The sequence below is a fragment of the Orbicella franksi genome, chromosome 4 (genome assembly GCF_964199315.1).
Source record: "Orbicella franksi chromosome 4, jaOrbFran1.1, whole genome shotgun sequence".
NCBI classification, from domain to species: domain Eukaryota; kingdom Metazoa; phylum Cnidaria; class Anthozoa; order Scleractinia; family Merulinidae; genus Orbicella; species Orbicella franksi.
In genome coordinates, this window is record NC_138148.1 from 32,291,779 (window position 1) to 32,316,818 (window position 25,040).

At 38.3% G+C, this 25,040-nt stretch overlaps 1 protein-coding gene across 4 annotated transcripts; it reads left to right on the forward strand.

Moving 5' to 3' along the window:
* The first annotated feature begins 973 nt into the window (after positions 1-973).
* On the forward strand, positions 974-24,670 carry LOC145484029 (protein Smaug homolog 1-like). Of its 4 annotated transcripts, XM_081462630.1 has the most exons (13): positions 974-1,138; positions 2,381-2,682; positions 9,484-9,721; positions 14,555-15,283; positions 16,222-16,331; positions 16,576-16,662; positions 17,020-17,227; positions 17,834-17,919; positions 18,579-18,679; positions 18,759-18,939; positions 19,305-19,389; positions 19,902-19,976; positions 20,241-24,670. In XM_081462630.1, the coding sequence occupies exons 2-13, from the start codon at positions 2,581-2,583 to the stop codon at positions 20,270-20,272; spliced, it is 2,034 nt and encodes a 677-aa protein (XP_081318756.1). In that variant the 5' UTR covers positions 974-1,138; positions 2,381-2,580; the 3' UTR covers positions 20,273-24,670. The 4 variants fall into 4 exon arrangements, with proteins under 4 accessions (XP_081318756.1, XP_081318758.1, XP_081318759.1 ...); XM_081462632.1 differs by lacking the exons at positions 974-1,138; positions 2,381-2,682 and adding an exon at positions 2,942-3,018; XM_081462633.1 differs by lacking the exons at positions 974-1,138; positions 2,381-2,682 and adding an exon at positions 3,025-5,617.
* Positions 24,671-25,040: the final 370 nt, after the last annotated feature.

Consider the following 25,040-nt stretch of genomic DNA (forward strand, 5'->3'; position numbering starts at 1 on the left):
GCCAAAAATAAAGAAATTAAAATACTCGTAAGATCTCCAGTCGCTCATAAAAACCTTGAACCTGTCCAGTTCAAAAACATCGTTAAGTTAAACCCCCAAAACAGATCATGAACACTCGAATTATCCTAAAAAAAACCGACAACAATTTATGATCCAATTTTAAACCCATAAAGATTCTTCGCCCTCGAGCACTCTTCCCCCGACGCAAAAATACCAAGGTATTTAATACTAACAGTTTGGAGCAGGGTGTTCCAGAAACTGTGACACGGCTTGTGGCTGGAGGCGCCGGAACATGAAACATGTAAACCGACCAATTTGTAAAACATGTTTACTAATTCCTGTGAAGCTAGAGGTCACGTACAGAGGCTAGATATATCTCATAAGTTATTTATACCAATTCATATACTGTAGGCGGCTGTTCACTCAATAATGAGGAACCCTTAAGGACTTCCAGGATATCTCTTTAAAAATGGAAAATACTTAAAAAAAAATTTCGTCCTGCAACGTTTGAATCAGTTCAAATCAAAAGCCAAACTTATTCTGGAGCTTTCCATTTATCAGTTGTTCAGTTGCAAGTATGAAACTGAAAACAAAAATTCATTCGAAAAGAGAGAAATGGAAAGATTTGACTTTATTTCATCTTTGTTCTAATTTTGGAATTGGGAGTACAGATATTAAAGTTTTGAATTCAATATGTTACCTTCGAGGGGGAAAACTTCTGCTATTTGAATTGCTAGCTATACTTAGTTCGAGTGGGTGAGTTGCCATGTCTTCTTTAAATCTTCCTGTGATCGTATAGGAAGACATGAAAACAGTGTCACAGCTTTTCCTGAACTGGTCCAAAATGGTAATGGGAAAAAGTTGAACGAAATGTCAGTACATTTTCATGTTAAGGAAAAAGATCGATCATCTGTTCACCTGATTTACATAAACAATGACGTCAAGTATACGTCAGTAGCGCTTTATAAAACAATATATATGTACCCACGCATTTTCGGAAATGTTGATGAAACTACAGGAAATATTCTGTTCATTTCGTGTTCTTTCCCGCGGTTGATCGAACTTCACCGACAATTCGACTCTGATCTGATCAGATCCCGGCTTACTCGTAGTCAAGGAAGACTTTCGATGACTAATGGTGAGTTTAAAAACATTGTGGATAATTCTCGATTGAACACGAAAAAGATAACACCATTGCTTTCATTAGAGTAACTACTTTTATGGTTCGTTGATACAAGGACTCTATAAGAAATATGTTATATTAAAACTATAATGTTGATCGCCAGATATCGCTGACAAAAATTCTGTTACACTAACATTAGAGCTTTCCTAAAAGGTTTAAGGCTTAATAGGAAGTCACCGATTTAAAAGTGATTCAAATCAAAATTTATTTCTGCGAGTATTAGCTAGTCGATCGTGATGAATCACATCTCTGTTTAGAATCCTTGAATAACAATGTCTTGCAAAAAAAACCCACACGAGATCGTAGGTATGACGTCACTGAGGAGTAACGCTATCTGACAGTGAAAAAACCTGCATATTTTCGGTCCGAGATATTTATCATATTGTCGCGAAATAGTCTCAATTTTAAAAGGATCTCTCCGGAATAATCTTGTTTGTAATGTCTCTCGTTTTCTACTGGCTATGTTCTTCAATATGCGTTTGTTTCATCACTAAATTCAGTGCATTCAGCTGAATAGATCTGACAGATCAGATGTGAAACGTACTTCCTTTGTCACTGAAGACGCTTACTAAAATGTTTCTTGGACCAGTGCTCTTTTATACGCGCCTATTAACAGTATTTCAACATGTTGTCACGTTTCGGCCATAGGTTGAGTACCTTGGATTGCTTCGTTGTTGATGTTTCTTCTTTAATTCAAAACACGTTTTACATTTCAGTTTGATAACGATGTTATGCCTTTAAACCGCAACTGATTTCCATGTTGGGTTAGAAGGTTAACCTTTTTTCCCTTTCCGTCTCTATTTTTGTCCCTGAACGGAAGTATACGGTCATTCTATATTTTGAGAATAGCAGTATTGTAATCATAACTGCTGTTTTTTCCTCGTGAATGCATGAATTTCTGTTCCTGAATGATTCTGTCACATCTCTTTGTTAACATTTCGTGTCTTTCTCAAAATAGGACACTTAACGCAAAATATCTCTTATCTAACTAGCATTTTGCACTTCCCGTCAACGGGTTAATATATTCGTACATGCTTAATATGAGTAATATCAGTCATTATACTCACATAGATTTAATTTTAAACTCAGACAGTCGTGTACAAGCTAAGGGCGGAAGAAAGGGTCAACTTTAATTTGTGCCCCAAACTAATGCCATTTTAGCAAGTTTTGATAATTCCGCTTTTGGTTTCGTCCCAGGGTGAGGTTAAAGAGGACGGTACAATTGCTGTCTTGATATTTGGAAGCACAACTGCGGCTACAACGGGCTACTAGATCTGCTCGCTTTTCAGCGACTGATTCAATTCTCATGGACTTCAGAAACTTTTGACAACATAACGTACATTTGGGAAGTTTTGATTTACAAGACGAAGACAGAATTCCTTCGTTTATGTCCCATTATGTCTTGTTTGACGCACTGTGATGTTCTAACTTCGCCATATGACAGAGCAGACTTTAAAACGAGTTCATATGCGTGCTCCAGACGACGGCTTTCATCGAAGGTGAGTAAAACTACATATTTTCCCAACATGGAGTTCAATGTTTACGATTGTCAGTGCAATACTGGTGTGCGGATCCTTCTGCTGAAAGCTTTTGAGTACTGAGAACTCTCAGGTGTGTTGCTTGACTTTCGAAGTCTTTCAAAACAAGTTTTGGTTGGTTTTTTTAAATTAATAACAGTGGACTTTGGTACTCTCGTGAGCCACGAGCAAAGGATCAAAATACGCGACCGAGTTGGATTTTACCTTTCCATCAGTCCAGCTCGGTCGCGCTTTGGTCGTGTGCCACGTAGATCTAGAGCCGGGGGTTTTCCCAAGGAGGAGTTGTCTCAAAATCTTGTAAGTTCTGCAAATTTTTGTTAACTCACTCATGTTCTCAAATTCCGCCATCCAGCTCATCTGAGCTCACTTTCTGTGAGCGGCTTGCGCGTGTTATTAGTTCATCCTTAATTTTGGGGTCAACTTTGTAAAACGATGAAAGGTATATTTTCAAGGTCTTGTCAGAGCTATGTGCACTGATACAATTTATGTAAAAACTCGTTGATAGTAGAAAAACGGTCGCGATCTATTGAAGGGTGGAGCTTTTTGCTGGCCCATTCGTAGCGGAACTAAAAAATGTACACTAGTTACGTTGTGATATAAGTGAAATTTTTTTGAAAAATTCAGTCGCTAGTCACACCTACGTGATGTACAAAGTACAAAGTTGACCGCAGAATTAAGCGGATTACCTTTCTTTCTGGCGTATCATTTAAAATCACAACAGATTTCAAATCAAAACCGAACACGCTAAGAGACATTATCCAGGTTATGTTTACAGTCGAAGACTGGCTGACGCCAAATTTCCTGAAGGCCAATACTAACAAAATTTGGTCACGGTATATTTTAAAAATGTGGCTTTTAGCCAAGTCTGCTACAGCACTTCCGAAATCACGCAACATACTTCTGACAGTCAATATTTTAAGACGTGTTTAGATGGCTGTAGGTTTACTCTCACGGGCTTTTAATCAGCGATGCCAAATTTTTGAAACTGGAATGCTCGAGTACATTGAAAATAGGTTTAATTTTTATGTTTTTAAAATTCCGCGCCCGTTTTTGTCGCGCTATTTTGATCGAGTTTATTGGGTTGTCATCAGTTTATATCAGATTTTAAAAATATGTTCGGCTCAGAAAGATTGACTTGATATAAATCGAGGCTTCAAGCTCGTCCCAACATTACCGTGGCTTCAGATCTCTTAAAGTAAGCGGCGCCTTCCCCTTGGAACTGGGAGAAAATGGAGGACTAGAAAATTCGCACGACCTATACAAAGATCTCTCCTCAATGGCCATCCATCCCATAACTTTTACGACATAACCGAATTACCATTTATATAGACCCTAGAGAGCATCCGGTTTTTTGTGCTGCCGTTTCGGTGTGTAAAACAAGAGTCGAAGAAACCGGATGCTCTCGCAGGCTTCGCTTTAGAGAGCTTCAAAAAACCTTCAAACTCGAGAACTCAAGGTTTGCTGGATATGTACGGAAAATGTTCGCCGGGGTCAATCGTATCGGGTCACGTGGTCCGAGGCGATCGTTTCGGAACGTCACCGAAATCAGTTGACCGTCAAGGCCTGGAGAAAGCCGCACAGTCAACGGAAAATGGACACTGATTGGCTGAAAAGTTTTCTCGGTATGTTTTCTTACGTAAGTTAGCCAATCAAAAGATGCACACGTGCGTACTCGCGATAATACACGTGTCACGTGGGCACTTTTCGCTTAGAAACTACTAAAAATGAATCATTCTGGAAACTGACTAAGTCATACGCTTAGAAAATCGTTCCTCCTATTGTAGGTGCCATGATTAAAAATTTATGTTTCAGAAGGTGGGCCAAAAAAATATATTTTTGTCATGACATGTCGTTCCAGTAGAATGCCAAGGACTCTGGCGATTAAAAGAGAAACAAAGGTTTACATGCATTTGGCGAGAAACTGAGCTTGATTGTGTTAAGGTCGCGGGGAGAGGATGTTTTGTTTGTCAGTTGGTACGGCAATCAATCACTTTTCTATAAAGAAGACTGTTGGTTGCTGACACTAACTCAGTTATTGAACGCGGGAACAAATAACATCTTGCTCTTTGTGTCAAAATGAGAGTCTCTGCCGGACATCCGTTTGAGTCACTTGACAGACAATTGAACATCCGATTGAAGTACATTGACGATTGATCCCGGAAAAAGATAGCCGCGCCTTTCCTCAGTACTGCGCCCCGGGTACTGCGCAAGGCTTTTGCCGAAGAGACAGCTTTCAGTGTTCAAGAACTCCAACCTAATTAAGACAGTTATGGTAAATAAAGTTCAACTGGCGGGAAGAAAGCTCAAACACTGTTCATAAAGGTAGCATAAAACACCATGGTGGGAATGGCGGGCGAAAACGGAACAAGTATGGTTATGAATGGGGCCGACAACGATTGACGACATCTATAGATAAGCAATGACCCTGAAATAGAAAGCACACATTTTATTTTTTATTTTCAAGAAGGTGACGTATATCGGATATTTCCGTCTGGCTTCAGCGGGATGTCTTTCCAGACATTTCACTGGTCGGCATCTAATTGCGAGTCGTGACCAGACAATTGAATATCTTGAATACTGATCAGCGAACTAAAAGCGAAACTGGCAGTTGTTTTGTTATATCTGAGGAACGCGAGGTTTTCACGGAAGTTTCTAGTGTTTCTAGTTTCTAGTGTCTCTTGGTGTGCGACGCCTTCGTTTCCATTATTTGAACAATTTTGATTCCTGGAGCTTCGAGCAAAGCCAAAAAGAATTGCGATGGGCCGTTTAAAAATTCGACTGAAGTTCGCTTTGTTCTGTGTGTTTTACTGCTCATGAAACGTTCGAATGACGATGTTCTAAGAAGACAACGGAATTTTTATGTGGCAAGCCGACAGTACTGCAGTAAAATCTAAACGTAAGTGAATTTTGCTTGAGGAATATAATGATCTTTAAAAGCTACTGGACTAATTTTCGAGTCATTTTTTTTGGAAGAGCAGCTAAATGGGCTGACAAGCGGGGCAATTTTTTTCGCATCTGTATTAACATTGACTCGTCTGATGAAATGGCGGCTATTTCCGTTTACTAGTTCACTGCATCTGAATTATTTATTAGTTGGACTACTGAAGAATATGGCGAGATAAGTAGCGTGTTTTGCGATTTACACTGACTAGTTTTAATTGACTGAACTGGTTGGTTATCGTAACGTCAGAAGCAGGTGTTGTGCATGTAACAACTCAGCTGCAATACCAAAACAGTGACTTGGTGACATAAACTACCATTGAATCCACCCACTGACTCAGGAAGGTGTCTAAAGTATGAAGGTCTGTGTGGCTGAACACTTATTTTGGCCGAGGCTACAGGAATTTTAGGATGTTTATCGACTTGTTATAGTTGAGTCCTTCGCGTTTGGAGGCCGGGTGGTGGTTGGGGTGAGTGGAGGGGGAAGCTAAGTAAGACAAGCCTTCATACAAAACTGGCGTTTTTCCATGCCGATTTGGATGTATTTAGGTACTAGCAATTGTGATGCACATTGTGTCGTTGTTTCGCTATCGCAACGTGGGTGTGTCCAAAATAAAAAAAACAAAACATTCAATAGTTGTCTTGCAGGTCAACCTACAATACAGAGATTCTCACTACGTTCGCTTTAGCTTTTTCTACTCGCCGGTGCGCAGAAGGAATGCCAGGTTTTGAATATTCACAAGGCAAAAATTTACATCAACCGTAATGTTTTGACTGATGCATTCATTAATTTCGGTATGTATTAAAATCGACAGACGGTAAAGGCGCTTACAAGGGACGGGCCGTTTATTATCTTTTTTTTTTTCATCTAAAAGATCTTAAAAGCTGCACGCTTACGACGCATCTCTGTGAGCGTGTTGGTCCTCGGAAAAACCAAGCTCTAGGTGCATAGCAGAACCAGCAATCAATTACTAGAAATTACTGTAAGATTTGAGCGTTTTAGATCTCTTCAAGCTTTAACCGTTTCAGCGCACGGGGAGGAGACATTTAAAATTTGAGTGTTTTGACGTTCAACTAGACTTTGGGTTCCAGTATGTGGGGATGTTTATTGATACCTGGGAAAGGGTGCTAAACGGAATAATTCGGGCGATATTTCATGATAACATCCCTTTTAGCACAAGAGACGGATATACGGAGAAAGATAATCCGGACGACAGTCAGCGATCTAGACAGGTCTAAGCGCATTTTGAATCTTGAATACAGCCGCTCTCCTCGAAAAGCGGCGTCTCATTCTTGAAATTCTGATGAAGATCGATCACGGAGAAGTTCATGATCAGCTGTTATCAAGAAGCATTTCGTAAAATAAACTGTTTTCCCGACGTTACAGAAAAGAGCAATGTTAATAAAATATCGGTTACAACAAGACTTAAGACAAAGCTGATATTTTTTTCACAAAACTCCAGCTCTAGGAGTCTTCAAATACAAAATCATCTCTCCGCGTTTCGGCCTGGTTCAATGTTGTCCATGTTTCTCCAGCGTAATGTAAACTTCTTACTCACGGTTAACTGCCTGTTGTCAGTGCGTCTAAAAGAAGATTGACTTTAATCGAAGAGGAGGTTTCTCCTCTGCAAATAATCGAACAATATTAAATCAAAATTAGGACATTGTGCGGTAAATGCTATTAAATCGAGTAAAATTTCGCGACGGCCGTTAACTGGGCACTAAACCATTATCTACAGGATCAGCGTGGGCTGAACTCGGTTATCACTTCGATTGGGCGGCTGAGCGATAAAAAAGTCGAAAATCACGACTGCAATTATGAATACTGCCCAGCAGCCGGAATCATTTAGCCGGTCGTTCTATACTGCTCTCGAGCGGCACGAGGAATGAACAATATATTGCCGGAAAGAGTACAAGTCAAAATCTTTGTTTTTTCGATGGCACAGGTGGTTGAGGTCGTTGAAGTAAACTTCACTGATCAAGAAGCAAACCAATCTAATCAAATCACAGGTGATAGTCAAGTACAGGTCTTAGGCAGTTGGCAGGCGCGCGTTACAATCACCACGTACATCGAAATTGTTCTACCACGCATTTTACAAAGGCTTGCAACGTCGTGTCGTACTATCCAAGAATCGGGCATCTTGTTCAGTTATAATTTAACGATAAATAAATGGTGTCCTGTCGATCGAAATTCGCTGGAGCGTTTTATCCGCTTAACACTCAGTTGCAAAGACGGTGGAGAAAAAAAATAATTGGTGGTTTCTTAGTTTCACGGTTTCCTTTTGTGGGCGAGTGAGTTGAATAGCGTCCCCATAATCGCAATTCTTCATTTATTTGTTCTTTCCTTCATTCGCATCTCATTTCTAAACAATCGCACAACAAATAACAGAAAGATGGTGTTTATTTTTATCTGATGTAGTAGAAACTGTTTCCTATAAGCCACGAAACGTATAAGGAAGGGAAAGTTCATCTGTTTACACAAATTTTTTTTCTCGGCTCATTATGACCATTATATATTTTGTTCACCTCCCCCGCAATCGGTAAACATAGAAATGTCAGTTCATCTGCTTTGCAAGCGCGCCTCGTGGATCGTGCGCTGTGCGTCACGTGACAATTTCGTCTTTGCCATATGACATCATAGTTTTTGTTGTGATTGGCTTAGGCGGCCCCATATGAAAAGCGAAGCGAGCCTCGAGCACTTGCGAGGCAGCATGTGAACGAAGGTGAAAATTGTCAGGGTTTTACATTAATTTGGTGCACTTGATAAAGGGAAACATGTCATGATGAGGTGCTACAACTGTCGTGGAAGCGTTCGGTGGTGTGTAGGGAAGTGTTGAGCCCGTGTATGGCGACGAATTCGCACAAACATACAGACAAGTCGAAAGGAAGTTGAGTCGAAAAGGTGAGCATGGCCTCTTACAGTTGGAGCTGCACTGGGCTTTGTGCGTGTCAAGGATTTTATTTCTATCGCCACGCACGGATTTATGACGACCTGGTCCAGGCTGAGCACTTTTTGGCAGCTCTACAGCTGTTTTTGCGCAGTGAAAGTGGTTGTAGCTGTAGGTGTTGTGTGTTACGTACTTGTTGATGTCAAGTCTCACATAGCTTTGTTTATGATGTGAAAAGGAGGACTTTCGAATGCATATGGGGTGCAACTTCACGAGAACTGTCGTGTCTTTTTGACTTCAGAACGTCAAAATATAGTTTTAAAAGTAACCTCAAAGAGTTCTGCCCGAGAGAGGCAATTTTAGTAGAGGCTTTGGAATATCTATTGCTCGGGATATTTCTGACTTCTGCCGAGTTAAGACACGTACAAAACAAAAGCTCGCTTGAGCTTCTGCACAAATCTATTTCGAAATGGATATTTCCCAAGGGTTTTCTTTTGCTAATTTCGATTCTGGCGTTTTAATTAGCGTTGAGAAAAAAAAATATACGTTGCTGTCGCCGTCGAGGGGACGTGGAGAAAAACAACGAAGAATTGTTTTGTTTTGGGTTAACTGGTGTCTGATTGTGTTGAAAAGTTCTTTTGCTTCAAAGACGTATGCAAATTCGAGCGGATTGTACGAAGCGCGCAGCTCATTCAAAAGTGCTTACACAGGAATGATGTATAATTGATGAACATAAGCCTTGTACCAAACAACTACGCACGTGTTCGGACTGAGGTTGTCCATGTATTGAAAGAAATATTGGGGAAGGCTTCCTTCTCCCCCAATTTGCTTTCATGTAGGTTTGTTTCAGAGACACTTTCGAATGTGCGCACGTGCTAGCTGCTTTTGGCCGTGCTTGTGTGCAAAGATTAATGGAACTTTACATCGATTTCAGGGTTTGTCCTTAGCGAGCGACATGAAACCAGCACATCACACGCTATTTCGTGACCAAGTCAGCACTTTGGTGGAGTGGTTTGCGAACTGGAACGATTGTGAACAGACCATAGCATTGTACACGCTTCTAAAGCGGATCTCAACCATTCAGGCCAGGTTCCTATCGTTGATTCTGGAACATACTTTTCGGGACAATTCGTTTGAAGTTCAAATGATGCAGAGACGAGCCAACGACAAAGGTAATATATGTTTGAGTGGTGCACGTGGGCGGGTTAATTCCGGTCTTCCTTGTTTATCACGGTCTGTACTACTACATAGTATGCGTCTGGTTGACCGTGCGAAACTCTTTAAGTGACAGAAAGTTTTTCTTTAGAGGCGCGAATAATTTCGCCCTTTGTAATTGACACGCATTCGCAAAATTTACGTCTCCCCACTTTGATCGCTTAGAAAATCAGTTGTGCAAACATCGGGCTTCAATATTTAGTTCTGGATGCTCTTGGTTGTAATACTTCGTTTTACAGACTGAAGAATTTTCTCTTTCAGTTTTATCGAAGAGCGCAAAAATCGTATTCATTTCTTTGGTGTTCACTCTAATAAAAGGTCTTTCTTCTTTTTAACACCTGTGTTTGTTATTTTACGTTGGGTGACATTTGGAGCGGAGTATATGAACTCGTTGGAAGATCAAGGGATCACAGGGCTGTAAATTTGGTCGCGTTTCTTTCGGATTCATTTGCATGTCTTGGGGTTAAAAACATAAAGAGAAAGAGCAGACGCTGGTTTTTCACATTGTTCCAGATTCGTGTGTTTTTATGATTGTACTCGTAAAGTCACATGGATACCTAAAACACACAAAAAGATGGTAGAATTTTGGTGATCCTAAACATAATAGTGCCCACACAGTTATTGTTGTAGAGTTGCTGTTTATAATCAAATTAATCTTTGGCCACTTGTAGAGTTTAAGTGTAAAACAATTCTTGTTTATGGTTTTTTTCGTCATGTTCTGACAGTTCCCCGGATTGGCGTAAGAAAATATTGAGTTTTTGGAGGAAAAGGAGTGGTTTTGTATCCTAAATAATGAAAAATGTTCGTCTACTTTCTTTCAAAAACAAAAGGAACAATCTGCTCTAGCTATCACCAGTTAACTTGCAGTGGTGTTGTACCTTAGCACATGTTGTAGACGCCAGTCAATAATTTGTTAAATTGATGACTTATGTATTTTTGACATTGGCAACTATCATAAATGTTTGCCTAAACTGGAAAGTTCCACAGTCTTCCTTTCCGAGGGGGTTTAAATGGTTCTGGACAGGGTCATTTACATGTTAGTTGCAAACAGAAACAACTTTAGTCTAAGGGTTATCAGTTCCATTAACAAGGATCCCCACCTTAGAGTTCTGTTGTAGGTAAGGGATGCACAAAGTTAAGATCGAAGGCATGTCAAGAGACCCATGTGAGATCGAATGTGACAGCGTCTCTGTTCACAATTCTGATCTTTTTGCCAAACTGTGAAAATTCATGCACTATTCTAGGTTTTTATTCAGGAATTCTAAAATCAGACATTAGGAATTAAGTATATAAATTAGGCTTTTCAAGCTGATGAATTTTTAAACTCTGTTTAAATAAAGATAAAATAAGTAAATAATTAATAAATAATAAATAGTTAACATTTAATAAATTATATTAATATTATTAATATTTATGTAAGAGCCAGGTTGCGACATCTTTTTAAAGGTCAATCATCATCATCATCGTTACCATCATGACCATTACTGGATCACCCGCCACTAACTCATCTGTGAAGCGTCCCTTGTTTGTTTTCTTCATCAGCAAAAAATGCACAAAAGAGCTTACTATTGTTTGTTGTCACAATGTTATTGTCATCGATATCAATTCTTTTTTTCCTTCCAATTTTTTTGTTCATAAACTTAAATTCTGATTATTGGCAGGAACAAAATACTTTTTTTAACTATCTTCTTAGATGTTTCTCTTGTGTTTGCCTTTGTACTTTCACCCTTGTAAAATAAAGTGCTACTATTCACCACCACAGCAGAACTCTGTTAATGTGGGGTGGCTCAAGACAGTTTCCAGCACTTTCCAACACTTAGATTTACATGGGTCATCGTAACCGCTTTTTATTGTTACCATAGCAACAGAGTGACCTGCTAAAACACCCTTAATTATAGCTTTAAGTACTTATATTTCAAAAATGGCATGGTGATACCCCGTTATATTGTTGAATTTTGATTGGCTGGATAAGATGAAACTTTAAGCAAAGTTTAAAAAAAATTCTGTACATGGGGTTTAGAGCTACCTTAAATTTTCAAAAATTTGGTGAGTGGTTAAAATGGCCCATTGAAATCCAAGTCTTAGATAATGCTTAAAATTGTTTTCCAGCCATCTTAAACCAATATTGAGCTATAAAACTGTGGCCATTTTAATGTAGTCCTGACCATATTAAAAGAGTTCTTAAAATAAAAGGAGCATTTTCTCTGGTCCAAAAAGTGGCTGAAATCTTTGGGTGTTTTTAGTAAAGTAGGGTTCCGCTACAATCAAAATGGTGGATCTGTTACTCTCTCCTGAATCAAGTGGACTCTTTCCAAAGTGATCACTGTCGGTATGACTCAATTAAATGCCGAGTCCATGGCTGCCATTAATAAATTCTTTTGTTAGTGTTAAAATTAGGCTTACTTATTTACCAACCTTGTTTTTAAGTTGACAATTCAACAGAAATTTTAGTCTCACATTAGGTTAGTGAGGCTAATTTAAATGTGTACAAAAGAATATCAGAATCGACAGCCATTTATGAAAAGGATCTATACTAGTTTAATTTATTTTGTTTCCTGGAGATGTCATAAGACCACATCAAACAGCCTCACCTAAGTGACATTGGTGAATCCAGCTCTGTGTTCAATATTTTTGTGAAATTTTCCCGTTTGTGCATTGAACTTTAAGTGTTGATGATCACAGATGAGGTGGGTGGTAAAAAATTATGTTGCCATGCTTAGTGAACATCAGGTTGCAGATAAATACTAGGCTAAATTGTTTAATCAAGAAAATATGGCATAACTATTATCATAATGTACAGCTCTGTGACAGTCGGGAATACAATAGGAAATTATTTGCTTTTAATAAAATGGAAGTGCAAATAATCTTTCATTTATAGGATTAGCAAGTTGTGGCTATAACAGCAGGAAATATTGAATGTGCACCCCCTTTGAGATTTTTGACAGCAGTGCTATTTTTAAGATCTGTGTAATATCTACTTACAAATAACTTAATTTGCATGCAAGATTTTACATAAATTTCTTGTCTCATTTTTTGAAGACTGAATAGCCTTTTTTATGTAAAGGAAAAATAATTTAAAGCCATTACTTTGTCTGGTTCAGACAAAGGAAGCATTTTAATACGAAATGTGCCACTGTGAATATCCACAAGACAGTGTCTTCATATTCAGAGATAAATGCAATTTTCCACCTTGAATTTCCCTTACAGTAAATGAAAGAGATGGTAAGAGCAGGTCAATATGGCAGCAGCCATCTATGTAGGCCATTCATTGGGAAAGAACTCTAATTTCAGTTTGGCCAAGAGTAAACATCTTGATTGTTTGATGTCTGGTTTTCAGACAAAAAGATAATAATGGCACAAGGAGTGAGATTATTCATTTATGCACAGTCTGGTTGCAAATCTTTTGTTTCTTGCATTCTAAATGTCTGGCTGTTTATTTTTTGCCTCGTCAAATGTCAGTCTCTGTATTTTTTTTTTCTTTTGAGCAAAGACATTTGTTTTTGTTCCGAGCCATGTGGCTAATCTGGCTCTTAATTGTGTTTTTGTCAATGGATGTGTAAATATTTGAATTGAGCACATGGGAAAAGTGCTTTCCTTTTCATCTGCAAGAACTTTGCTGTTTGTCTGTTTGATTGGGAGAGTTGCGTGCCGTCATGAAATAAGCAAGACTAATGAGCAAGAAAAAAATGAGCAAGATTTTAATAACATTTCAGTTTATAAGGAGTTATAGGCTGAAAATAATAACCAACATCATTTGACTATTGTTAATTAATACCCTTAGATATTTTGATCAGGGATCAAAGTACAGTTTCTCATTACAGTATCACTACATTGTGAAGCAGCCAGGTAACGAGAAGACAGATGAATAAATTAACATCCACCTGCGATGTTGTCTGGACCTGCAACCAAATATCTTAAAACTGATATTAGTAACAAGTTTAACCTGAATCGATTAAAGTAAACACAGAATGGTCAGAAAATACTGGGGAACTGAATGTGCAGATGTTATTGCAAGACATTCTAATCTGAAGTCTTGTCGATGCTAGCTAGGTACATGTAATGAACAATAGTGTAGTTTCCAAGAGGAAAGAAAACAACAGCTGTGAAAACTGACTGATGTTACTTGGGGCTCTCAAGAGCTTTTCTGATCAGGTGGCTAAAGATAAGTGTATGTAACAGGCTGCTATGTAAGACAAGCTGTGCAAACAAAGCGAAACCCTTCTTGTATTTCAAGTCAGGGGAGGCAAGTGGAGAGCTGCCAACCTGTTGCCATTTACTGGAACCATGATTATTTTATTGGTGACAATTTTTTTTAACATTTCATGATGAAATTTCATCTGAAGGAGACTCGTGAAATGAGTAGATACTGATGGAGAAATACAGTACTGTATGTGCAAAGGTCAATCTGAGTGATAAAAATTACTTAGACTCTTAGGGTCCGAGTTTTAGTGAGGTGGTTAATTGTGAAGAGGATTTGTCAGTAGGATTCATCAAATAGAAAAACATTTTAATAATTCCCTTGCCAATGTTATTACTAATTTGATAAAAAAAGGTTCAAGTTATGCAAATGCAAAACAGATAGATAATTTTATAATGGCGAGCCTGAAAACACTATATGGTAACCTTGACTTGTCTTGTGTCCTCAAGAAATCTGTCAGTTAGTGCTTAGGAGAACCTCTACTTTTTTACCTTGGCTTTCTGTGGGTTAATTTATGTTTACTACATACAGCTGTGCTGATTAATTAGCAAGAGGATTTCTTGAAATGTTTCTTTTTTAAATCTGTTTCTAGAGTTTTTAGGTGGTTTGATACGTGAGAGTAAAGACTTTGCAGTCAAACAGCTGCTGATGCACCTGCCACTCCTAAATCCACGCAACGATGAGGCAAGATTTGAATATCTTCAGTTGCTTCCCAAAATACTTCATCACACCGTTGAGCATTCTGTCCACCAAGAGGAATGCCGTCAGCTCTTATCTTTAGCCGTGGTGCATCCTGCCTTCCCACCTGAGGAAAGGAATACTCTTCATCGTTGGTTGAGCCAACTCGATAAGAGCCTTGGTGTACAAGAGAGGCTCCAAGCGACCAATTCATTCATAACTGAAAATTCCGATGTTTTACCCAACACCGGCTGTGAGAACCTTGTAAGACAGAACTATATGCGGAGCAGGATGAATGGCTGGCGCAACCAGCAGCTTGTTCATGTAGACTCTGGAATTGGCGGCTCATTTGAATCGCCACCAATGCAATCCCACCTTTCTGTTTCATCCAATTTGCGGAAGAGCCGATCAAACTCGCTGACCCCTCCACCACCTATTGAAATCCAAGACTCTATTTTGGAGGATTACTCTGAAAATTGTGAGGTTGAAATCCGTCCGGGCAGGTCCCAGTCGTTTCCAGTGGATCCTCACAGATTAAATCATTCACTTTCACCACAGTCATCATTAGAAAGTGAACTTGATGAAAATGGATGCAGACAGAGAGGCAGTAGCTTCAATGAAGATGCACGGCCAGGGATGAAAGGTACAGTGTAACCATCAGAGAATAGTGCTGTTTTTAATAAGCGATTGCAGCCACTGCAGTGGTAGGTTTGAGTATACCAATTGAAAGAGCTGAGCTGTGTCCTAAGCTTAACCTGCCAACTCATTTCTGCACACTTTTGTCACTAATTGTATCATCAAATAGTGGTTATAGCACCATCCCCCGCAGTTAGGGACTCCTCAGTTTGCAAACAAAAGTAATGTTCTTGTTAAGCCCCCCAGATTAGAAGCCCTTCTCCATCCTCTTTTCCATATTAACACACTGACGTTGTCTCGGAACACTGCACTTTGTACACATGTAAATGAAGAATGGAATAAGTTTCCAGGCAAATGTGAATAATAGCTTTTAATTTTAGAGTCGTTCTTGGATCATTTCTTGTCAGCTCATTTCTAGTTTTTTGTGCTGCTCCTCCCTCAGCCTCCCCCAATAAAAGCTTCCCAAGTAGCCTCCCCAAACTCCCTTATAAAGTCACTTAGCCCATTTTACTGTACAGTTTTACAGTGAACTGTGTTCTTCCTTGTAGCTTTCACCCACATTTTAATTTGCACATTCTCATTCCTTGGCTGAAACAGGTTTTACAGGGCTTCATCATGTGAATAGTTTTTCTTTCTTTGTTTTATTTTTAGTTGTAACGAAAATGTGTGCTGTTTTTAAAAGAAAGACATCTGGAATATAATGCAGTGAAAGCCTAGCTCGCAATGAGAAATGACACTCAAAGCCCTAGTGTGAACAGGGCAGCCTACAACCACAAAGGACTTGAGAGCGTCTCAAGCTTAGTTTGCAATGCATGCTAACTTAGCTAAAGTAACCATAGATGCTGCAATTCCAAATTATTGGACCATCTGTGTTCTTACAAGCAATGACAAGTGTAGTATGCGCTTTAATTTGAGTCTGCAACTGATGGCTCTTTTGTTTTCTAGAGGTGGGGTCCTGGTTAAAAAATCTAAGATTGCACAAGTATGGCAGTCTGTTTTCTCAACTCTCTTATGAGGAGATGCTTGGCTTAAATGAAGAGTACTTGGAAAGCAAGGTGTGTAAACAGTAGGTCACGGCAGAGTGCCCTTATATCTACAGCTTATCTTAGTTCTCCTTAGTATTATGGTGACCAAGTCCAATGAATGTCTTTGGCTTTCAACATTTTGGTACATTTTGTAGCTATCCTAAAAGACAAGAACACCAAACAAATTAACTATTGTGATATCCTCGTCAAATTTTTCTAAAAGATATTTTATGATTATTTAATAACGGGTTCTTAAAATTCCTTTTTCTCACAGGGTGTAACCAAAGGTGCAAGGAACAAGATTTTGTTAAGTGTTAAGAAGCTTTCGGAAAGACCAGAATTGTTGTCCCGTCTAGAAAAGGTGAGATACCCAAGTATACAGTTAACATCTAAAAATCTTTAACCAGGCCCATGATTGTTAGGGACCTAAAGTGTACATTTCTGGTGATTTGTACCTTTTGTCTATGGGATGGTATTACCAAACCTTAAATTTAAAAACTAAAACAACAACAATAGTAAAAATACTGATTTGGTCAAGAACCATTTTCTTAATAAAAGTCATCTGACTTAATCTTGCCCTTAGGTTATGCAATATTATTTTACACCTCAAAAATGCTGCATATATTCAGGATGGAAGGAAAGTACAAGAGGTGGGGGGATGCTTACACAAGACAACTTAATTTTTCTTCAGTTCATACCTTTGCCCTTTTCATTCCAGGAAGTACTTCAGCCTGGCAAACTTCAAGGAGTTTTAACTGGGCTGAGAGAAATAATAATTACGCCGATAAAGCCATTCAGCCCTCCTCCTTCTGAGACCACTCAAGGTGCCCCATATACGCAGACTCTGACTACAGAACAGCCTCCAACCAGTGTTCCACCGCACCCTGATGACTTGGCTTCACGAATTACAAGAGTTTTGGGTAAAGGTGAGTGAAGTTATATCATGTGTTTTGCACTTCCTTTACAAATTAAGCCAAAAACTTGCCGATTGAAGAACTCTTAACTGTAGATGTTAAGTTGTCTTTTTGGTAAGTCATGGCCTTTTTGTGGCAGCTGAAACCTGGAAGCTGGTGATTAACTGCATAGCATTCCCCCAGCTGGGGGACTCCCATGTAGGGGTGCTTGTCGTGCCTTTTAGGGGTTAAAAAAGCAGTTTTGGTACCTCTAAGGGTCCTAAGCCTCAAAAGGTCAGGAGCTTTTGCATTACCTTCTAGGGCATTGAGCTGAATAAAATATGATAGGAGTTGTTTTAGAATTGGTACCTCTAAGGGATGGAAAAAATTTCAAGCCATGCCCACAAAACAGGATCTTGTTACCTCTTAGGGGTTCTTTTCAGAATCTTCGATAAACGTCCCTGTCCATTTTATAGGGTGGTCCCCCTGGGTTAGACCTGGATGGTGAAATGCAATCTGAGATGGGTAACTTGTCCAAGAACACCGCACAGTATAAACTTGGTCAGGGTTTGAATCCAAACTGCTTGATCCAGAGTGCATTCCACTAATTACTGTATGGTATCTGTTTAAATATTTTAGCTTGCACTCAGATCCTCGTGTCAAGAGCAGATGAGGAACACTGTAATGCTTACCTTCAACTGCTGGACAGAGTTCTTACGCTTGAGGTAAGGTTGTTGCAGAGCTTTTGTCGTACTCACAAGCAAGCTGCTCCCAAATTTCAATGCTAAAATATCACAGAGAAAGATTCACTGCAAGTTTTGTCTACAAGCGTGCGAAATTTCTGGAGGGTTTTTATTGAAGAATACTCCAACATCTCACTACCAACCTAGAAGTGATATGTTTTTCAGTGGCATTTACTGATCAGAGTTTATTTTTTGTAGTCATGTAGTTCCATGTGGCAGAGCATTCTTGCACACCTTCTTCCATGTAGCTTACTGACCAGGTATTCAACTGGAAGAGAAAAGCATAATGTTAGAAGCCTGGCTTACACAGATAAGAAAATAACATGGAAAGGTCTTAACTCGGTTACAACCCTGGCCAAAACTCCTTAGGCCAGAATGCCAATATAATGATATATTCTTTAGCAAAATGTTCCACCTTCTCCTCCTTCCCTTGTTACCCCCATTCCCCCCCCCCCCCCCCCACGGTAATGTTAGACTGTTGCCTTACCTTTGGATGGATCAATATTACTTTGTGGGGGTAGGCAGTGTGAGGTAAAGATGGCAAAAAGATAGAGTGTCGCAAGACATTTGGCCTGGATTGAAGTTATGATGTCTTATTGAAACAAGCTGCTAAGATTTTGATTTTATTATGATATTGACAGGCCTTTACACAGACTCAAAAAGGAAGAATTCAGTCATGGAAGCAAGAATGCCAGAGACTGGTCAGACAAAGGCGCCCATCTCATGAGAACCGGGCAAGAGGGTGAGAGCCTTGCATAATGGTATCTTACTACTGTAAGTCTTGTAATAAAACTATTAATTTGATTTGTTACTTATTTCAGGTGGTACAACATGGGCCATAATTCAGGGGACTCCATAGGAGGGAGCACAGGGCCTCCTGCTGGTTCAGGGGTCATAAATAAGCGTCACAGGGGCTCACCTCGCAATCCTGCTAAGAATCCTGCTGGTCAGCTTCGAAGCAACAGTGCGGAGACACAAATGCACTCTAACAAACCAAGACTGGTATGTTGTTTTCATTTTTGGGTTCACTTGTCATCTCTTGCTAAAGCAGACACTGCAAGGCTGTGGTCTAAGAAAAATTACGAGGAGCCCAAACGTTCCTAACCATGAAATCCTCAGTGCCCAGCACTTAAGCATATATGGAAAAAGTAAGTTTTTGAAGTTACCCAAAGGTAAAAGTTAGTTGCCTGGAGCACCCGGGTGCTTCTAGAACACGGCCTTGCACTTGCATAGTGTGGTCAGCTGATTTTACCTTGAGCGTGTCACCACACGCAGGTTGTATTGTGGCTGGAATTGTCCATTTTGGAATCTGGTAGTTTTTTGAAATGTAGCCAAGTGATAACATCAAGTATTAATTTGCCTTGTAGGTGAGGTCTCATGCTGTGGTGGGAAGAACAAATTCACTTCCCGTCAAACCAACACAACAGACAAGCATCGTTCTTCCACAGCAGCGTATGTAGAAGCTATTGATTTCCTAATTATAGCTAGGTAACTCTGGAAGTCAATACTAAAAGACAAAGGAACAGTCACTAGGAGTCAATGTTTGCAAAAAACAAACCTTAGGATTCAATCTGTTTCACCAGTAAAGACGTTGTCTGACCTTTCAGGCTTCTATAACTTACTTTACACAGCTGAGTGAAAGTCTATCTTGAAAACAAGTGTTGTTCTCAGCTGAAAACTAAACTAAACGTGGTATTCTGAGTGGTAAATTAAAAAGTGGAATGTACAGTATGATGCAAGTAGAATATTAGAATAGGGGTTGCCTACTGGAAAAGGTGTCAGTGGTCATTATCAAAAATTGTTCACTAAGGGGGTGTTAAATAGACAGGGTGGGGTGGGCACCAGATCAGCGTTTTCTCATTTGACACTCCACGAGTCTTATGCTGGCATTTTTCTTTGGTAATAGTGTAATATTTCAGAAAGCCCTGCCGTATTGTTACTAAATAACCGATTTTATATTTTAGATTCAGCTGATCTTGAGAACATTGACGATGGTCTAGAGTCTCTCTGTCTCAGTGTTACAGAGCATGCTCTTTCTGGTGAGTAGCTCACTTTCCAGTCTTTAATATTAAGCAGTATACGCTTTTTGTGAGGAACCTGTTTTTTGCCATCTTTCTTTCCTGGATCATTTCAAGAAATATTCTTAGTCGCTTTATGCTACAGAAAGGGGGATAAGCTCCAGCCTGATAGGCCACTTGGCTTGTATGCAGACTTAATGTTAAAAGTTAGGTTTTAGTATTAAAGCTGAATTAATTATTGCATCAATAGTAGATGTGATTATTCTGTTTTCTTTATTTTTTCAGATTCTACAGATCGCTCATTTAATTATAAATAGCATTTCACAAGCAGAGAAGATGTAACGTAAGAAAAACAGATGCCTTAAAAATGCATGTGGTAACAATCGTTATTTGATGATGGTGGAACCAGCTATCCTTTAGCAAACACTTTGTAGTCAAATGGAAGACTGCAGTATTAATATACAAACAGATGTAAGCCTTGATTATTTCATCTTTAATATTAAACCTCGTAGAGGTTAAATGATGTTAAAGGAAGTGGCATTCATATCATAGCTGCTTATTGACGGTAAACAGCCTCTAAGTTGTGGATGTAAAATATATGTAATATTGTTCCAATAATTGTTATCTTAATACTAGTGGTCATTTTGACTCTTTTGTTTTTTCAATTCTGTTGCAAGAGTACTCTTGGTACAGTATGTAGCCATTCTGGGTGTCAAAGTTTTGTTTTCAGTGTAGTGGTCTTAATTTTCCCATCAAATAGCACTCAAGCTCGCTGCGTCTGCAAATTTGGCTGTGCTTCATAACCTGGCTTTTTTGTCCATAATACAGCTTCAAGTTTTGCATTAATTTATTTTTAAGTGCTTTTTTTTGTCTCCAAAGTTATAGTTAAAAGCTTAATTCAGTATTGTTAGTTACTATTCAGAATAAGTTTGACGTGTTATTCTTTTTTTTTTGTTACACTTGTACATAGTTCAGCAACACCAAACACCCTGCAACTGTTTTGTGTTGTTCTTTAGTTTGGTTTGTGTTATTTAAAGACGTGAGCACTGGCTGTGGTCAGAATATTTTCATACCCGTGACATTTGTTTTTCTAACAGTTTCCTAACATGTTTGTTTGTTTGTTTGTTTTTTTGGTTGTAAATAAACTGTTGACCTGAATGGAGAATTCAGGAAGGCAGTATAAAATAATGGGTTCTTGTATTAGTAGCATTGGAAAGGGTTCTTAAGGCTTACTCATGCTTCAGTTATGACTTCAAAAACTGTGATCAATGGTAAGGAATTTTGCAGAAAGTTCATTGTTTAGTCTCAACCTGTACTGCACCACTGTCATGGTAATTTCTTTGTTAAGACAGTACAACTTTGTTGTTTGCATTTTGCACTCTGTGCTTCTCATGACATTCTAGAATTTCAGGCACACCCTTCCTTAAGGACTCGTACTGTAATGTGGACTCCTCCGTAGTACAGACACTCAACTCCCTCCCTCTGGCGTCTGTACCATAGAGGTTTGACTGTACAACATTTATTGAGCATTTTGACTGTTTGAGATACATCGTAATGATTGTCAAGGGTTTTGAAACACAATTTCTGCAAAATCTCTCAACATTTGTCATGCTGTATAAGAGAATCACAAGCAACTTGTATGGTTGATGTACATGTAAAAATCTCTGTAAGCTTGTTACTTGTGCCAAAGTTTTCCTGTGAAAAATCAGTCCTTACTTGCAGCACTGTTTCAAACTGCCTGTGACATTTACTTGCAGTGTTACAAGATAATTGTGTTTGCTTCTGTCCTTTCACTCTCTAATATTAAAAGCCAGTGGAATGCAGTTAGCATTTTAAATTTGAAGAAATTTCTTAATCTTGCAAAAATAAACTAGTTATTAAACAACTCTTTTTGTATTAAATTTGATGGGACATATATATTTGATAACTGCAATTTTAATACGGATCCGATAAACAATTTATTACTCAGCGAATCTTTGTTTTACTAGTTACTACAAAGTTTGTTTTAATCTAGAGCACTGTAGACAATAATGTCCTCAATAATCTTGTTTTAGAATTATAATATTATTTTCCTGGTTGTCTTTATTTCCACCACAGATTTTGCTATTTTCTTGTCATAGAGCATTTAATGGTCCTTCACTGTAAAGACTGTAACAGCTTGAAACATTTTGTTTTAATTTTAATTTTTTTTGATTTTGCCAGTGCACGATTTACAAAAAGAAAGCTTCAAATGATAGATCACCTCTCTGCTGCTTTGACATTGACTATTTTTATCCCAATATTAAAAAATATAAGGGGAAACAGCTGTTTCTATAAACTGATTGTTCAAAATTTTTAAGTATAAATTATGTGCATTTAGATGTAGCAATGTATGAATCAAGCTTCTTAAACTTAAAAAATCCTTTCATTTTATTTGCCATATTTGAATTGAGCATCCTTGAATTGTTAACTGGTAAAGAAATGAAAAATGTTGACAGTTCTTAAATTTTGTTTAATCCAATCTTTTTTGCAACTACTGTAATGGGGCTACTCAACTTAGACAATAAACAGAATGGAGAATTTCGACTAGATTCAGTAAGGTGAAATATTGTTGTTGTTGTTGTTTTTTTCACCGAATGCTGTTTGCCGCAAGGCAAAAAAAACAAAGTTGGAGTTCTTTCCTTCCAGTCAGCGAGTTTGTTTGGTTTTAGTTGTCTAAGTGGCCCTGGTAGGTGCATTGTTAAAGTCCTTAAATTTTTATTTGTTAACTGGAAAAGAACTTCAAATTTTTGCTAGACACAGCCATGTATCATTAATTTTGACCAGACAATGTGTCATATTCACATTATTGTATAGAATGGTTGTCATATATCAACACAAAATGCTACTACTACTACTTAAATATGTTTTAAGTGATGAAAAATGTTTGAAACAGCATTTCATCCTAGTTTGACTTTGTGATAAAAAGGCACAATAATTGCTTCCATATGATGGTATTTAAGAGATCTAAAGACCAAAAATGCTGGCATTATAAGAATAGTCAAATGCAGGTCATACATGAAACAATAATGCAAGATTTATATAAATAACAGAGTTTATTCTGAATTGACCTGGAGAATAATTCAAAGTGTATTCAATTTATTGCCTTGGTACAAATAGTATTTCCATCCACAGTTAACTGCACTTAAGAATTTTCACAAAGAAAGTTGTGTCAAGATGCATTAAAGACCTTTGCAGCACCAATCGGGACTTTACAGTTGAGTTCAGCCATGTGTAAGCTTTGTGAGAACAAGAAGGCATGCTATAAAATGAATAATACGCCACCTATCAGCCAATGACAATGTCTCTTTGAAACTTGTCGTTTTTATGTAGTCTCTGAAACCAGTTTTGTTTTTGTGTTCCTACTCCTTACAGGGGTTGGACTTTGGCCTTATAAATGAAATCATTTAAGTAATTTTGTTACCTCTTCACTTTTGTGGAAAACTAAAGAGTTTCTCAAAGTTTTTTTGCTGATGATTTAATGTAAATCATCAGATGTAAGAAAGAGGAAAATTATTTTGAGGGGACATTGAGTGAAATTTAGGCTGGTTAGCTTTTCTTTGTTGTTGACTGATAAATGAGTTTGGAAAATGTATTCTATGTTAAGCCTTCTTGTTGAGTGTGAAATAGAAAGTATTTTGAAGAAGTTGTTAATAAATATTGGGTTACAGCCCTAGTTTAACTTAATGTACGTTGTTATAAAGTCCCTAATGACTACTGTTATGTACATCAACTTAATGCCAATATTATATTATTTATAGAATGGTTAAAGTACAACGAGTTAGATTATTTTCAAGATTGAGGTGTAACAAGAGATAGCATAGGCCTGATGCAGAATTCTAAGACCATGTTATGTTGACAACTTGCTGTGCGAGTCTGTAGTTGACATTTTCTAGAATTGCATTCAGGAACTCTGTATCCTTGGTGCTTCTCGTATGTTTTGGAAGTGAATTCAATTTGCTTTAAGCAAACTCCTACTGTTGGAACAAGTTATTTTCTGCTACATTGTTGGAAATGTTGTCAACACTGAAAATTGTGCAAGATATTATAAAGCACTTATGCATTGGAGCTCATGAGTTTTCATACCCATCAGAGTTGCACCATCATATATCTTATGTCACACTGTTGTTTATTTTAATGGAAATGACTGCTCCAATCTTTGTTGAAACACTGCTAACAGTTCTTTTTTTCTGTATTTAATTTAAAAACAAATTTCGACCTTGTGCTTCATTTTAGACAATTTCATGACAAAACTTGTTCCAACACTGGTGGTTTACCTTTAAGTGACGTTACAAAACTTAGTTTAAGTACTGCTTGTGACCCCATGGGTTGTAGTTTTAATATTATAAGAGGTACATGCTGTAAGTGAGTTGTTCACGGACAGTTCTTGTTGAAAACGTTCTTTGTAAGACGAGTTTGGAGTTAGTGTTCAAGTGGAGTTCACTTAGAAAGTGCAGAGCTGTGGAACATAAAAATGAATAATATACAGTACATAGAGTTAGAAGTTTTTTCTTTTTCTTGCAGCAACTGCAATAAACTGTTGTTAAATTGAAACTGTTGTAGAATTGATGACCTGAGTGAAATTTCAACTATATAAAATTTCTTAATGCACATCAGAGGGCATAAACATAATGACTTGACATGCACAGATTAAAAATATTACTAGTGCCCTGCAGACGTATTGTGGTTTGTGCGCATAGTGGGGGAGTAGAAAAATTCTTAGTTGCTTCATGCCACAGAAACTTGGATATGCTCCTGCCTGATGGACTACTTGGCTCATATTAGAAACGAGCAAAAAAAACACGTGTGACACTAAAACGATAAACTAAACCTATGAGCCTGAAGGCTCTTAAGAGTGCCAAATAGTGGCTGGTTTACTAAACATTTCAGGCTTAGCCCTTCTTCAGAAGGTGAGACTTACCATAAGAAACTGTATGCTTAAGCACGAACGGAAAGCGCATGCACACAGTACAAATCTGCCTTTGGGGTGGAATGTTAGATTTGGAATGCCTTTTGGGGGGGGGGGGGAGGGGAACATTAAATTCTCGCAGGAAAAATATAATGCTC